The sequence below is a fragment of the Cornus florida genome, unplaced genomic scaffold (genome assembly GCF_030987335.1).
Source record: "Cornus florida cultivar Cherokee Brave unplaced genomic scaffold, ASM3098733v1 CherokeeBrave_3.0.0_Hap2_Chr06, whole genome shotgun sequence".
NCBI classification, from domain to species: Eukaryota; Viridiplantae; Streptophyta; class Magnoliopsida; order Cornales; family Cornaceae; genus Cornus; species Cornus florida.
Genome location: NW_026775576.1, coordinates 22,404,928 through 22,422,406, shown reverse-complemented (window position 1 = coordinate 22,422,406; position 17,479 = coordinate 22,404,928). Strand labels below are relative to the sequence as shown.

At 39.5% G+C, this 17,479-nt stretch overlaps 1 protein-coding gene across 14 annotated transcripts in view; it reads left to right on the top strand.

Annotated features, from left to right (window-relative positions):
- The first annotated feature begins 872 nt into the window (after positions 1–872).
- LOC132311180 (vegetative cell wall protein gp1-like) overlaps positions 873–17,479 on the top strand; it is a 33,804-nt gene continuing 17,197 nt past the window's right edge. For 7 of the 14 annotated variants that reach the window (XM_059808965.1, XM_059808961.1, XM_059808957.1 and 4 more), the window contains exons 1-2: positions 875–948; positions 3,910–3,944. In XM_059808965.1, coding sequence (XP_059664948.1) covers positions 3,912–3,944 — 33 coding nt within the window. In that variant the 5' untranslated portion in view covers positions 875–948; positions 3,910–3,911. Of the gene's footprint in view, positions 949–3,909; positions 3,945–17,479 lie in introns of all 14 variants that reach the window. The other 7 variants (XM_059808959.1, XM_059808953.1, XM_059808958.1 and 4 more) reach the window with 3 other exon arrangements.

Genomic DNA, 17,479 nt, shown 5'->3' with positions numbered 1-17,479 from the left:
ATATTTTGGGAGAGAAGAAGAAAGAAGATTAAGAACAGGCGCTATAGTTTCGTCACTGTAGCTTCGTCTTCTCCGATATTCAATCAAACCTTTGGAAAAAAATTGTAAATTTGGAAAGAAGAAAATTATGGAAAATAGAGCTGAGACTTTTTTTGGAAGAGGAATTTGTTAATTTCTATATTTTGTGAGAAGAAGAAAGAAAGAAGATTAGAAATTTAAAAGAGGTGCTAAATCTGTTTTGAAATTTTCAATTTGGCGCTTAAATCTGAGTGTTAATACGAATAATTTCGTATATGTGTATATATTTTTCGCATATGTTTGTGTGTATGTATATATACCTTTTTTTACCCAAAGTCCTGTTTGCTCTTTTTAACCATCGCTACAGTGCCTGAACAGTAAGAACCGGGGGAATAGATTCTCCTATTTCAATGGAGAGGATTTTGGTCCGGTTTTACATTAAAACAATGGTGGGAGGGTTACATGGCCGTTCATTATAAACCCAAGTGAACAACTTTTGAGACATTGGACTTAAACTAAAAATAAAAATTCATTTATACCACGAAAGAAAGTTGATCAAAATTTGTAATTTAACTTTGCTCTTCTTTTTTTTTTTTTGTTCCTTCAGAAAAGTAGAGGGGTGACAACAAGACATGTGATCTGAAGATTCAAAATTATTTGAGGTAAAATTGACATTAATAAAATATTTAAAACTTAAAAAGTGTTTCAGCCGTTTGAAAATAGTAAATTATAAACAAACATACTTATAAAGGGCCGTCTTAACAGTCCTTAGTATGGGCTGGGCCCAGGTCAGTTCACTTGTTCACGTGTCTCTTATGCGTGTGTTATATATATATTGCCCATGTTTCCGATACAGATAACTCTTTCTCTAGGGTTTATAGCACGCTTGTATCGCATTGTTCCTCGCTCATCGGCTTGGTCGTTGTTCAGGTAACCTTCCTATTCCTTATAGCTAATATATGTGTATATATGATACACATATGGGTATTTGGATACTGGTAACTAATAATTGAATTCTTCTTGCATATCTACGTCAGAATGGAACCAAATTGATTTACTCATTTTTCGTATACGGGCTCAAAAAATGTGCGCGAGATAGGCAATTCTGATTCTTGAAATGCTGAACCCAACCCCTAATCTGATTTAGGCGTTTATGCCTTTCAGAATCTGAGCTATTCTTTATTGCTGGTTGAATTTGATTCAAATTTAGCTATATATTAATTTGGTGTCTTGGGTTTCCCCTGTAATGTTGCCTATTTCACACAATTGAAATTGTGGTCAGTCAGTAACCATTGTAGGGTTGAGTTGGGTGTACGACAGCATGTATGACCAACATAATGACCAAAAAAATAATATTGGAGAGGGTGGAGGTTTGGGGAGGTGAGGATTCCAACTGGGGTGGGGGTTTTAAAATTTCTTTGGAAGGGGTGGAATAAGTTCTCCAAACATATTCGTTCAGGCTTAGGAGCGGGTGTGTTGTGAGATTCTTGACTGATACGTGGCGTGGTAGCATGCTGCTTCTGCTTGGTAGCATGTTCCTTCTCGAGAATGTTCAGGATTGCAGTGGATTCTTAGGTTTCAGTCGCTGATAATTATGGATAGCGTTAGAACGACTTGGGATGTGCAGATGGTGACACACTTTAATGATTGGGAGTTGGAGGAGGTTGTTGAGTTTTTGGTGGTCCTCCACCATCAGGATGTGGAGTGACTTGGGATGTGCAGATGGTGAAAGACTTTCATGTTTGGGAGTTAAAGGAGGTTGTTGTTATTGGTGGTCCTCTACCACCAAGACTTGTGTGGAAGGGGGAGGATGAGCGGATATGGGTTGTGATCATTAATGCAGATTTGTGTTCCTTATTCAAGAGTCTGTTGGATAATCAGGAGCTTTCTTTCCCTTGGGAGGTACTTTGGAGGACTAAAGCCCTCCAAGGGTGTCTCTTTTTGGTGAGACCTGTGTTATTAAAGGCTCAAGGTGCACCAAGGTGCTAGAGGTTCTTTGGAGCCTAGGTGCAAGGCGCATGGCGATGCGTGCACTGCGCGCCTGAGTGAAGTGACGTGGCTTCATCGTTCATATATGCAACTAGGGTATCGTCGTTCGTATCTGCAACTAGGGCTTCGTTGTTAGTCTAGCAGTCTCACTCTTTCTATGTTCGGATGATACTTTGACTCTTGGGCTTTCTTATTTGTTTATTCTTTTGAACAAACGTTCTTCTTTCATACGCTTGGGCTTTCTTATTTGGTTATTATGTTTGCCAAAAGTACCGTTGTTGGCTTAAGAAATAGAATAATCATTTAAAAAAAAAAAATTGTGAGGGGCGCCTGACAAATAGGACGAGGCGCAACCAAGGCGCGCCTAGTAAACATCAGTGTGCCGGATGACAACATGCGCTAGACCCGCCTCTCGAGCCTAGGCGTGCCTAGGAGGCGTTCCTTTAACAACATTGGGTGAGATAGTTGCCCTTGGAAGGATATTGACGATTGATAATTTGAGGTGGCGGCAGCAAATTTTAGTGAATTGGTGTTTCATGTGCAAAGGGGGTAAGAAGATTGTGAACCACCTTCTTTTGCACTGTCCCATGGCTAGGGATTAGTGGGAGCTTCTTTTTGCTTTGATTGGCATTAATTGGGCTATGCCAGATTCCACGAGAAGTCTTATTGAGACTTGGAAGGGTTGTATAGTGCGGAGGCCAGCCCTTGATGCATGGAGAGTTACCCCTCTGTTTGTGGTGGGGTTCGTGGCTGGAGCGCAATAGGAGGTGGTTTGTTGGAGAGGATGTTCCCTCTTGGGTTCTTAATTCTTAAGTCTGAATTATTTATTATTTTGGGTTCATGGGTGGTATTGTAAATCTATAGAAAAATTTAAGGATATTGTCAATTCTCTGAAAGTATAGCAGGTTCTTTTTTGTGCGGTAGTATTTGGGATGCACTCTCCTCTTGAGAGTTTTTAAATGGAATCGTACTTATCGGGAGAAAAATAAACACATATTGCCACTTAGAAATTGATGATACTTGTTATTTTAGAGGATTGGATTGGCCATGGTCATAATTTACGGGCTTAACACTTTTGGAAAAATGTATTGCGTTAGTAATTATAATCTTGTTGGGTGAACCTGTATTTAGGACTAGGGTTTGTCTTCTTTGGTTGGGATGCATGAGAACAAGTTGGTCTCGTGTGTTAAGTTTTGAAAACCTTAGCACAAAAAAAAAACAGATTGTTTAAAAAACGCAAATAATTCTTTCGTTCAAGAAAGGAAATACTGCAATATTGGTTGGTGATAATATGAGGTTGATATTGAGATTTTGCATGTTAAGTGAATGCTAAGATATGTTAATGCATCTCAATTCTCTACCCAACTCTATTCAACAAAATCTTGTCCACTCTATTCGGGGTCCGCTATATAGATCTTGTGTTCTTGTTCTCAATTTTTTTTTTTTTTTTTTTTCCCCAAGATTATTATAAATTCAAATAAGCCACGCGTAACCATGTCTTTTTTATTTTTTCCCTCAAATACTATTTTGTTTGCCCCTTGACCTTATGCTACTGTTTGGCGCTATGTGGTACTCATTGGTCTTTAGTAGCTTGTTGCTGAACAATCTTAATTAGTGCTCTCTCTCTCTCTCTCTCATGATAAGTGAAATAGGAGGTGCAGTTGTGCAGTTGTGTATACAAGATGTTCATGAAAATGGATAGGAAACTGTACTCTCATCTTGCTTAAAATTTATGTGAGGGATCCATCTAAAAGGAGAAACTCCTAGTGAACTAAAAATCTGTGAGCACAACACATTATATTTAATAGTTCAAATAGTAGACCAGGGCACAAGTCCACAACACATTATATTTAAGAGTTCAAATAGCAGAATCCACTCCTTCAAAAGCTTTCTTATGTGCAGGAATGGACTGTAACTCTCAGTCTTCTGGTTTTCAGGTAGTACTTTTACTTGTGTTTTTATTTTCATTTTGGTATAAGAACATCTCTACTTTGAGTTAACCAAAAATTGGTTGTGTTTTATCATAGCGTTGTTTTTTGTTTAGAAGACATAAAGGTTGTTATATAATTAGTTCTAGCAAACTCTAGATAGAACTTTCTGGAAAGTAACATGTGAAAAATATATAGGAGAAAATTCTAGATAGATGTTTCTAAAAAGTAATATATGGAAATTATGTGAAAAAGAAAGTGCTAGATTTAGAGTACTTTGGAATGTTCTAGAGAAAATAAGGAGGTGGAAATGGGACTATAACTACCCCAAGGGGGTTTTCCTTGAAGTGAAGCATGCAAGCCAAGTCTTCCAATATCCAAAGCCTTGTACTTGGAGAACAAGTGCTCCAATCAATAAAAAAAAAAATTATCTCAAAGTGTTCCATCTCTCTTCCTACTACCTAGTTCACAACTCTAATCAACTCCATCCATTATCCAAACACCTAAACCATCCCACCTAAATTCCAACAAGTGGTATCAGAGCTCTAGGCCGATCTTCTTTGGGCATAGGGCTACATCACCTTAGTCATGGCTACCATTGGATCAATTTCAACCTTCCATTCCAATCTTTGGTGGAGATAACTATGATTACTGGTCCATAAAGATGAGGACCCTCTTTCAATCTCACGATCTATGGGAGATTGTTGAAGAAGGGCATGAAGTTCTTGACGAAGGAGCCACCCTCACCAAAGCTCAAAAAGAAAATAAGCAGAAGGATGCAAGGGCTCTCTTCATCATCCAGCTAGCTGTGACCGATACTATTTTTCCAAGGATAATTGGAGCTACAAGTGCCAAGGAGGCTTGGAACACCCTTAAGGAGGAGTTTCAAGGGAATGCTAAGGTACGTACTATTAAACTTCAATCTCTACGAAGAGAATTAGAGAATAGTAAGATGAAGGATAATGAGTCCTCAAAAGATTACTTCTCCAAAATCATGGAGATAGTAAATCAAATGAGAGCCTATGGTGAGAATATTCCAGATAAAAGAGTTGTAGAGAAAATATTGATAAGTCTTACTGATAAATATGATTCAATAGTTGTGGCTATTGAAGAATCAAAAGATATATCAACTCTGTCAGTCACAGTGTTGATGGGCTCTCCACAAGCACATGAGCCTACACTGAGTAGGCGTAATGAAGGCTCATTGGAGAGTGCCTTTCAGTCACATGAGTACTCAAAAATTTGGGGATGGTAAAAAATCAAGAGAGAATTTCAAAGGAGGAGAAAAATCCCGAAATGGAGGATATTCAAAAGAAAAAGAAAGAAAGAATAATCCTCCATGCGGCATATGTAAGAAGACAAGTCATCTGGAGAAGTATTGTTGGCATCGTGGAAAGCCATAATGTCAAAATTGTAAGAAGTTCGGGCATGCGGAGAAAGTCTGCCCCTACAAGAACGATCATCAAGCCATCTTCTCAGAGGAGGAGGAGGAACATCTATTCTATGCTTGCCAAGCTGCCTCTGAAGAGCGAAATGATACATGGTACATCGACAGTGGTTGCAGCAATCACATAACCAAGGACGAGAGCATCTTCTGCAACATCGATGCATCTGTCAAATCAAAAGTTAGAATGGGCAACGGCGCATTGGTGGAGACTAAAGGCAAAGGAACTATTGCAATCGAGACGAAGAAAGGTGCGAGATATATCAAAGATGTTCCAAGTGCAGGTCAAATGATACAAAATGGATATTCCCTACACTTTGGAGGAGATTCCTGCACTATATATGATTCCAAAAATAAAAATCAAGAAATTGCTAGAGTAAAAATGGAGAGAAATCGGAATTTTCCGATTCAATAGCGCTTCGCAAAAGAGACATCTATGAAAGCTCAAGTTGATGACACGTCACTATGGCACTGGAGATTTGGCCACTTCAACTTCCATGGACTTAACATCCTGCATCAGAAAAATATGATGAGAAACTTGCCAACTATCAAAGAGAGAGAGGACGTATGTGAAGGCTGCCTACTAGGGAAACAACATTGGCAACCATTCCCATCAGGAAAGGCTTGGAGAGCCAAGAAACATCTCGAGCTAGTCCACACTGATGTTTGTGGCCCCAATGAGGACACCATATCTTGATCAAAATAGGTACTTCATCCTCTTCATTGAAGACTATACGAGGATGACATGGGTCTACTTCCTAAAAGAAAGATCCGAAGTTATTGGAATTTTCAAAAAAATCAAGTATTTTAACTTATCAAAAAAAAAAAAAAAAAAAAAGGTACTTAGAAGTGACAGAGGCAAGGAGTATAATAGAGAATTTAACAAGTTCTAGGAAGATGAAGGTGTAGAGCATCAATTGACTACTAGGTATACTCCACAGCAAAACGACGTGTCAGAAAGGAAGAATAGAACTGTCATGGAGATGGCCAGCTCAATGCTGATGGAAAAAGGACTCTTGAAAAAGTTTTGGGTTGAAGCAGTATACATTGCAGTCTATCTACTAAACAGATGCCCAATAAAGATTGTCCAAGGCAAGACCCCTATTGAAGCATGGTGTGGTAAGAAACCCTCAACTATCTCAGAGTTTTTGGTGCATTTGTTACGTCAATGTACCTGCAGAGAAAAGACATAAGCTAGAAGAGAAGACAGAGAAAGGCATATTCATTGGGGTACTGCACAAAATCAAAATGCTGATGGAAAAAGGACTCCTGAAGAAGTTTTGGGCTGAAGCAGTAGACATTGCAGTTTATCTACTAAACAGATGCCCAACAAAGATTGTCCAAGGCAAGACCCCTATTGAAGCATGGTGTGGTAAGAAACCCTCAGCTATCTCAGAGTTTTTGGTGCATTTGTTACGTCCATGTACCTGTAGAGAAAAGACATAAGCTAGAAGAGAAGACAGAGAAAGGCATATTCATGGGGTACTGCACAAAATCAAAAGGCTATCGAGTTTATATAGCCTAAAGACGAAGGAGCTTCCCATCAGTCGAGATGTTGAGTTCGACGAGAATGCTGCTTGGAACTGGGAAGCTGAGAAAGTAGAAAAGCAAGGCACTACTACACTTAATGAGTAGTTGACAAGGTAAGACTCCGTGGAAGAAGAAGCGGAAGGACGAGAAGCTCCTGAAACTCAAGATCGCGAGGCGATGCTATCACCTTCATCAGTAATAGACGACCCTCCAAGGAAGACAGGGTCAATACAAGAAATATATGAAATATGCAACTTCTCAGCTACGGAACCAGAAAGTTTTGAGGTTGCATCAAAACAAGAAGTATGTGTGAAGGCTATGGAAGAAGAAATACGGATGATAAAAAAGAACGAGACATGGAAGTAGGTTGATAAACCGAAGACAGAGATCATTGGAGTTAAATGGATCTACAAAACAAAGCTCAACTCCGAAGGCTCTGTACAAAACAGCTACCTGGGATCGACTACGCAGAGACATTTGCTCCAGTTACTCAACTAGATACTATAAGAGCTTTAGTCGCTCTTGTAGCTCAGAAGAAGTGGAGCATTTATTAGCTTGATGTGAAATCAACATTCCTGAACGGAGTACTAAATGAAGAGATCTACGTGGAGCAACCACTGGGTTTCATCGAAGAAGGAAAAGAAGTCAAAGTTCTAAAGTTAAAAAAGCCTTATATGGGCTTAAGCAAGCTCCTCAAGCCTGGTACAGCAGGATCGATATACTTCACAGATCAGGAGGAGCAAGAGTGATCATACTCTCTACGTCAAGGCCTAAGGTAACACTGATATTCTCTCAGTCTCCCTCTACGTTGATGATCTAATTTTCATAGGGAATAACAAAAAGATGATTCAAGAGTTCAAGGGAGACAGAGATGAGCGATTTGGGATTAATGCACTACTTCCTTGGCATGGAGATAAGCCAAGAAAAGTCGGGGATCTTCGAATCTCAAAAGAAGTACACTAAGAATCTACTAAATAAGTTTGGGATGTATGGTTGTAAGTCAGTTGCTACACTGTTGATGACAAACGAGAAACTAAAGTAGGAGGATGGATCGAAGAAAGCAGTCGCCTCAGCATGTCAAGCATTATGGCTTCGAAGGATACTTGAAGATATGGAGGAACAACAAGATGAATCTACAAAGATATATTGTGACAACCAGTTGGCTATAGCAATGGCTAAGAACCCAGTATATCACAGTAGAACAAAGCATATTGCAATCAAGTATCACTTCCTAAGAGAAGTTGAAGCAAATGGAGATATCGTGCTCAAGTATTGCAACACTAATGAGCAAGTGGCAGATATCTTCACAAAAGCGCTGCCACGTGAAAAGTTTCACATACTACGCAACATGCTTGGATCTTCAGAATAGTGCATCAAGGAGGAGTGTTAAAAAATGATGCACTATTCTAGAAAGTTCTAGAAGACATAAAGGTTGTTATGTAATTAGTTCTCGCAAAATCTAGATAGAACTTTCTGGAAAGTAACGTGAAAAATATATAGGAGAAAATTCTAGATAGATGTTTCTAGAAAATAAAATATGGAAATTATGTGAAAAAGAAAGTGCTAGATTTAGAGTACTCTAGAATGTTCTATAGAAAATAAGGAGGTGGAAATGGGACTATAAATACCCCAAAGGGGTTGCCCTTGAAGTGAAGCAAGCAAGCCAAGTCTTCCAATATCTAAAGCCTTGTACTTGGAGAGCAAGTGCTCTAATCAATAAAAAAAATATATATATCTTTCCTTGTACAAAGTGTTCCATCTCTCTTCCTACTACCTAGTTCACAACTATCCAATCTACTCCATCCATCATCCAAACACCTCAACCATCCCACCTAAATTCCAACAGTTTTAAATACGAAGTATATGAACTTTTTTTTTTTTTTTTTTTTTTTTTTTTCACTTTTTTATTTTTATTTTTTAATTATAAATTTGTTTAAGCTAAGATTTGTGCTGCTCACATATTTTCCATTAATCTTTGGTCATTTTCAATGTATTGAAACATGGGCTGTTTTACTTTGGCCTTAGTTTTCATTCAACTAAATTGAACTTAGGATATTGTCAAAATCTTTAGAATAATGATATAAAACTCGAATAGTAATTCCCAAAATTTCACCGAATTTGATGTGGCCAAAGACAGGTAGGATTCATTATATGTCTTTTAGGCAAAGTATTCAACATCCTCTCTCACCTTACGTGACTTGGGTGGGTTTCATCTTTAACCGCACAAACTGTATCAAATTCCAAGTTTTAATAGTAGCACACAATGGCGATGATTTACATTTCGGGAACTCATGCCAACGAAATCAATATATGCAAACAAATGAAAAAAAAATAAACAAAAAAACCAATAGGAAAAAAAGAAAGAAAATGGGTGTGCCCACTGCCCAGTCCCAAAGTGTGTGTTCATCTGATGTTGAGTTTCAATTTTTTTTATTTATTTTATTTAAAAAACTAGGATAATGTGAGAGAATTTTGAAAATTGTATTGGACCAGATTCCGATTGTGCTAAGTGTGGATTGCGGCAAACCTTCAGACGCCAAATCAGAACTCATGGAATGAAATCGATAGATCCAAACAAATAAATAAATATATGTGTAATAATGGAATGTTGTTAAGAAGAAATCTAGCCAATACGATGTTGTGGTTTTGTGGAGTCTGATTATGTGAAATATTTTTTAGGAAGATTTAATTATATGGAAATTTTAGTTTCCTAATTTGTGTTTAACTTCCTTACTGGTTTTGTACTCTACAAAAGGCAATTTCTTGTAGGACAAGTTTTTTTGGGTCTATATATATAAACTCTAATAAGATTTTAGAGTGGGAAGAAAAGAGGATCATCGTACGGGTTCTATGATTGATTAATTTGTGCCAACTCAATAGAGACCAAATGAGAGAGATTGAGAGAAAATTCTCAATTGTAATTCTTTATCTTTTTCATAGTGGGATTTGTTTGGTGCGCTTTATGGATGTAGCCCTAAGATTTGGGTGAACCATGTATATCTTGTGTGTGATTTTTTTTATTCTTCATGATTGCTTGATTATTTTTCGAACAACGTTGTTTATTTTGCATTTTCGCCACAACAACCGGTATCAGAAGATCCGGTTGATTGTGTAGAGTAACTCCAACAACTGGTATCCAGAGGTTTTGGTTGAGAACCTAGGGCACAGAAGGTGTTTGACGAAATTTTGAAAGTCTTTCGATTAGATTTGTTCGTTTGAGTGTGAGTAATGGCATCAAAAGATAAGACATCCACATCTATGATCGAGAAGTTCGATGGCACAAACTTCGGTTTCTGGAAGATGCATATAGAAGACCTCTTGTTTTAGAAAAATCTGTACCACCCTTTGGGAGAGAAGCCAGAGGATACAAAGGATGTAGAATGGGAATTACTAGATAGGAAGGTTCTTGGCGACGTTGTCAAATTCAGTCGCCTTCAACATCAAAAACGAGAAGACGATGAAGTCTCTCATGGCAGCCCTTTCTAGTATGTATGAACAGTCTTCTGCAGCGAACAAGGTGCACTTGATCAAGAAGTTGTTCAACATGAAGATGGTCGAACGTGATAAGTTCAACGAACATCTAAATGCGTTCAACGAGATAGTTGGGCAATTAGAGTTTGTTGATATTGATTTCAAAGACTAGGTTAGAGCATTGCTAATTCTAGGGCAGTTACTCGAGAGTTGGAGTGGCACAATTATAGCGACCAGTCGCTCTGCTGGGAAGACTAAGTTGAAGTTTGATGAAGTTATGAGCATGATTCTGACCGAAGAAATCAGAAGGCAAATAACAAGAAATTCCACCAGTTGTTCGGCATTGAATGTTGATAGCAGAGGCCAGGGTTTAAAATAGAAGAAGGGCAACGGTTATAAAAACAGAGGCAGATCCAAGTCAAGGAATGGAAGGACATAATCTCAAAATTCTAGGAGTTCCACAGGTCTCAGTGATGTTGAGTGTTGGAATTGTGGAAAGAATGGACATTACTGCGTTGATTGCAGACTTCTAAAGAAGGGAACCGAAAGAAAAACTGAAGCATGATGCATTGATATGCTCTTTGGAGAGCAAGGCGGAGTAATAGGTTTTAGATTTCGGCACATCGTTTTATGGCACCTCAAGCAAAGAGCTATTTAATAGCTATGAATCGGTTAACCTTGGCAAGATGCATCTTGGTGATGATTAGCCTTGCAGCATTGTTGGCAAGGGTGAAGTGCAAATCAAGTTGAATGAGTCAGCTTGGAAGTTAAAGGATGTGAGACACATCCTTGACTTGAGGAAGAATATGATTTCGGTGGGACAATTGTCAGAAGGTTTTGTTACAACCTTCAATGGAGACTCGTGGAAAGTTTCCAGATGCGCTATGACCATTGCATGTGGTAGGAAATCTGGCGCACTCTACACAAATATTAGTGCTTGTGGGTCTATAGCAGTTGCAGAAACAGAGAAGATTGCAATTTTTGGCACTAGAGACTAGGTCACATGAGTGAAAGGGGGCTAAAGATTATGCACTCAAAGGGAAAACTATCAGGCATACGGGCAATTGATATTAACTTGTGTGAAAGTTGTGTGATGGGCAAGTAGAAGAGGGTCAGTTTCAAGAAGAGTGTCAGAAATCTTAGAAAGGAGAAACTTGAGCTAGTTCACACAGATGTCTGGGGCTAACCACTGTCTCATCCATTGGCGGAAAATCCTATTTCGTGACTTTCATTGATGATCACACGAGGAAGGTATGGGTTTATTTTTTGAAGCACAAATTTGAGGTATTTGATGTGTTCAAGAAGTGGAAGGCCATGGTGGAGAATGAAACAGGTTTGAAGATCAAGAGGTTGAGGTCAGACAATGGTGGTGAGTATGAAGACACTAGATTCAACAAGTTTTATTTTGATAATGGGATTAGATTAGAGAGGACTGTGCAAGGAACCCCACAGCAGAATGGGGTGGTAGAACGGATGAACCAAACATTGACAGAGAGAGCCAGAAGAATGCGCATACATTTAGGTCTATTCAAACAGTTTTGGGTAGAAGCAGTCAATACAACATCCTATCTAATTAATCGTGGACCATCGGTGCCTTTGGAGTATCGAATACTGAAAGAGGTATGGAGTGGCAAAGAGGTAAATCTTTCATGGTTGAAAGTTCTTGGTTGTATTACATATGCGCATATTAGTGTGACCATGCTGGGGGAAAGCTCGACCCCAAGTCACTAAAATGCATATTCATTGGGTATGGCGGAAATGAGTTTGGTTATTGACTTTGGGATAATCAAAACAAGAAAATCATCAGAAGTAGAGATGTGGTTTTCAACAAGAAGGTGATGTACAAGGTGTCAAGGATAGATGTAGCACAGTTAACTAAAGCCTGTATAGAGTAAGCCTGAGTGTGTTAAGTTGGATAATGAGCTAGAGAGTATTGTTGCGGAGCAGACAGATAAGGGTTCTTGGCCAGAACTCACAAAGTATAGTTCACCGCTGATTCCAAATCCTAAACCTCCACCCAAAGCGTTAATTAGGGAAGAGGATGTTCGTAGGGGGATTACTAATTTTTATCAGGGCCTATTTACGGAGAATGCCTCTTCGAGACCTCAACTGGATGGTCTTCATTTTAATTCTATCTCGAAGGCAAATAGGAATGGGCTGTAAATCCCGTTTTCTGAAGAGGAAGCCGTGAAGGCCCTTAGAAGCTGTAATGGGGACAAAGCTCCAAGGCCAGATGGCTTTAACATGAGTTTCCTTTTGGAGAGTTGGACCGTGGTTAGGAACGATGTGATGGGAACGTTCCATACTTTTTATTCTTAGGGGCGGTTTGAAAAATTCTTGAATGCATCGTTTATTGCACTTATTCCTAAGAAGGCGGGAGCTGCTGATGTGAAGGATTTTAGACCTATTAGTTTGTTGGGATGCATTTACAAACTAATAGCTAAAGTCCTCGCTTTGAGATTGAGAGAGGTTTTGGATGACATTATTTCGGATTCTAAGAACGCTTTTATAGGTGGGCAACAAATCCTAGATTCTACACTTATTGCCAGTGAGTGTGTGGATGATAGGTTGAAGAGTGGTGACCCAGGAGTTGTGTGTAAACTGGATGTTGAGAAAGCTTATAACCATGTTAATTGGAACTTTTTGTTATGTATGTTGGAAAGGATGGGCTTTGGGTAAAAATGGAGGAGATGGATTGAGTTCTGCATTTCTACAGCAAGATTCTCAGTGCTGGTTAATGGGTCTTCGACCGGTTTTTTTAGTAGTTCGCGAGGTTTACGACAGAGGGATCCTCTCTCTCCAATTTTGTTCGTTATTGTTATGGAGGCACTCAGTCGGTTAATGGGGAGGGCAGTGGAGTTGGGTTCATCAGGGGATTCAGGGTGGGAAGGGAGGATGATCATTTTGTGGAGATTTCTCATTTACTATTCGCAGATGATATGTTGGTCTTTTGCTAGGCAGAGGTGTCCCAGATGAGATATTTGAGGTCGGTGTTGGTGTGTTTTCAGGCAGTTTCGGGATTGAAAGTGAATGTGGGAAAGAGTGCTATGATTCCGGTGGGGAAGGTTCATAATTTGGAGTTACTCTTGGTTGTGGGGTTACTTCCTTTCCGATTTTTAATTTAGGCATGCCTTTGGGGGTTTCCGTAAGGACTGTGGGTGCTTGGGATCCAGTGGTAGAGAGGGTGGAAAGGAGACTTGTTGGATGGAAGAAGCAGTACTTTATCGAAAGGAGGGAGAGTCACCTGCTGAAGAGCACTTTATCGAGCATTCCTATTTACTTTTTGTCCTTATTCCACATTCCGTCAACGGTGGCTGAGTTGATTGAGAGATTGCAGAGGAATTTTTTATGGGGAGGTTTAGGGGATGAATTCAAGTATCATCTTGTTCGTTGGGAGAAGGATTGCAGGCCATGCAATTTGGAGGAGTAGGGATTAGGAGGTTAGTGCCTTTCAACAGGGCTGTTCTTGGCAAGTGGTTGTGGCAGCTTGGTATTGAGCGTCATAAGTTATGGAGGAGAGTTATCTTGTATCGGTTTGGGGAGGGTGGTGTTTAGATACGGTAAGGATTTCGGAAGGGGTGGGTGTGTGGAAAGCCATTCGGAAGGAGTGGAATGAGTTTTCTAAGTATATCAGATTCAGCGTTCAGGATGGTAGAGAGATTCGGTTTTGGGAAGATGTTTGGTGTGGTGATCGTACCTTAGTAGGCCTCTACCCCAGACTGTTTAGGATTGCAGTTAACAGACAGGCCTCGGTTGCTGGCTGCTATCGTCTTGATAACGGGAGGATGATGTGGGATGTGCTGTTTACAAGATCTTTTTAGGATCGGGAGTTGGAGGATGTTTCTGGATTGTTGGAGTTATTGTATAGACAGGAGATTCGTGGAGGAGGTAGGGACTTAATGGTTTGGGTTCCTTCTGCTAAAGCAAGCTTTAGTGTGAGATCCTTTTTTGGATGTCTTGGGGAAATGGATGGGATTACGTGTCCGTGGAAGGCTATTTGGCGTTTCAAGGCGCCGCGTAAGGTGGCTTTCTTTGCGTGGACAACAGTATGGGGCAAAATTTTGACGATTGACAATTTGAGGAAGAGAAATCGGATTACTGTTAACTGGTGTTGTATGTGCAAGTGTAATGAAGAGACAGTGGATCATCTTCTTTTGCATTGTCTAGTGGCGTTGGATTGTTGGAGTTTTTTGTTTAACCTCTTCGGAGTTTCATGGGTCATGCCTATATCAACGAGAGGTCTAATGGATGCCTGGAGAGGGGGAAGAGTGGGACCTCAAGCTCGAAGGTATTGGAGGATTGCGCCTTTGAGTCTATGGTGGTGCCTGTGGAGGGAACGTAATAGTAGATCCTTTGAAGGAAAGGAGTCGTTGGTTGCTATGCTTAAGTCCTATGTTCTTTGTTATCTTATTCTTTTTCTTTTTCTTTTTTTTTTCTGGATTTTAGGTAAACATTGTTCTTCTTCGGAGGAGACAATTGATTTCCTGAGCTCCTTGGGGCCTTAGGGTACCATGCTTTTTGTATTTGGCCTTTTATGAATTATTTACTTATAAAAAAATAAAAAATAAAAAAAAAACTTGCACCCAAAAGGTCCACGCGTCCTTATGTACCGAATCAGCGATATATAGATTATATGTTGCTCACAGATGATGGTGAGCTTGAATGCTATAACGAAGCATGTCAGGTTGAAGATGCTAGCAAGTGGGAGCTTGCAATAGAAGATGAGATGAAGTCCCTTATCTCCAACAAAACATGGGAACTAGCCAAGTTGCCTATGGGGAAGAAAGCTCTTCACAACAAATGGGTATACAGGGTAAAAGAGGAACACGATGGTTCTAAGAGATACAAGGCAAGATTGGTGGTCAAAGGCTTTCAGCAAAAGCAGGGCATTGACTACACATACGTTTTTTTCCCTGGTTGTGAAACTGAGTACCATTCACTCAGTTCTTAGCATTGTTGCAGCAGAGGGGTTGCATCCTAAGCAGTTAGATGTCAAAACTGCTTTCCTCCATGGTGACCTAGAGGGACATGGCTACAACAAGTGCAATGCTGACCATTGCTGCTACTTCAAGAGGTTTAAGCAAGTTTCATTATCCTTCTACTTTATGTTGTTGACATGTTAGTGGCATGTTCTGATTTTGAAGAAATTAGCAAATTGAAGAAGCAATTGTCTGGTGAATCCGAGATGAAGGATCTTGCTGCAGTGAAACAAATTCTTGGAATGAGGATTAGCAAAGACAAGTAGAAAGGTAGTTTGCAGTTGTCTCAGGCTGGGTATGTTGAACGGGTTTTGAAGAGGTTCAACATGAATAATGCTAAGGCGGTGAGTACTCCCTTAGCTAGTCACTTCCGATCATCTCAAGATCAGTGTCCGAAGACACAGGATGAGAAAAACTGTATGGCTAAAATTTCATATGCCTTAGCCATTGGAAGTTTGATGTATGCCATGGTGTGCACAAGACCGGATATTGCATATGCAGTGGGAGCAGTAAGTAGGTTCATGAAGTATTCGGGCAAGCTACACTGGAAGCAGTGAAGTGGATATTAAGATATCTAAGGGGTACCACAGACAGATACCTATGTTTCAGAAGGGGCGAGGTGAAGCTACGTGGTTATGTAGATTCAGACTTAGCTGGTGAGGTGGACCACAAAAGAAGTACTATCGGGTATGTGTTCACGGTGGGTACAACTGCAGCTAATTAGGTTTCGCAAATACAGAGGATTGTAACGTTATCTACTATAGAGGCAGATTATGTGGCGATGATAGAGGCCAGCAAGGAGATGATTTGGTTACAAGGTTTGTTGACAGAGTTGGGATTCGAACAGGTGAAGAATGTTTTGCACAGTGATAGTCAAAGTGCGATACATCTGGCAAAGAATTCAACATTTCATTCAAGGACCAAGCATATAGGATTTCGGTATCACTTCATCAGATCTTTGTTAGAAGATGGGGTGTTGACACTTGAGAAAATACTTGGCACCAAGAATTCGGCTGACATGTTGACTAAGATAGTGACCATGGAGAAACTGAAACTGTGCGCAACTTCAGTCGGTCTTCTAGCTTGTAGACAAAGATAAGCGCACCGACATGCATAGGATTTGCATGAGAAGAAGATGGAATGAGTTTACAAATGCTCCAACCTCCAAGTGGGAGATTGTTGTGTTTTTTTGGAATTTGGTTACATGAAACATTTTTAGGAAGATTTAATTATATGGAAACTTCAGTTTCCGGATATGTGTTTAATTTCCTTATTGGTTTTGGACTCTACAAAAGGCAATTTCTTGTAGGACAAGTCTTTTTGGGTCTATATATATCAACTCTAATAAGAATTTAGGGTGTGAAGAAAAAGAAGAGGATCATTATACGTGTTCTATAATTGATTAATTTGTGTGAACACAAGAGAGAGCAATTGAGAGAGATTGAGCGAAAATTCTCCATTGTAATTCATCATCTTTTTCATAGTGACATTTGTTCGGTGCGCTTCATGGACGTAGTCCTAAGATTTGGGTGAACCATGTATATCTTGTGTTCTTGTGTGATTTTTTTTATTCTTCATGATTGCTTGATTATTTCTCGAACAACGTTGTTTATTTTGTGTTTCCGCCACAACAACTGGTATCAAAGGATCCGGTTAATTGTGCAGAGCGACTCTAACATACGATGCCCCCTCGGTACAGCATTGAAGACGGTTGCCCTGATATATTCAGTTCCCAAATAGATATTGATACACTCATATCTGTATTTATCTGTATATATATGCATATATGCTTCTATTATATATTCTCTTTGCCGATGTTATTCTTTTGTTTTCTGATGAGGGAAACAATTTTAGAAGATAATGGCACCTTTATTATAGTTTTCCTTTTAAAATTTTGCACTTCATTTTTTCTTTTCATTTTGAAATCATTGATGGAAAGGAGTTTGGATTTAGATTGTGGGTAAAAATTGGGAGACTGTTTTTATACAAACAGAACACATGTCCTGAGGTTGAAGACAACTATGATTGGTGTAGGACCCACTCAAGACACGTGAGGTGGGAGATGACTTTGAATTTTCACATTACGTGGCTTGACCATTTGAGATTCGGTGACAATTCAG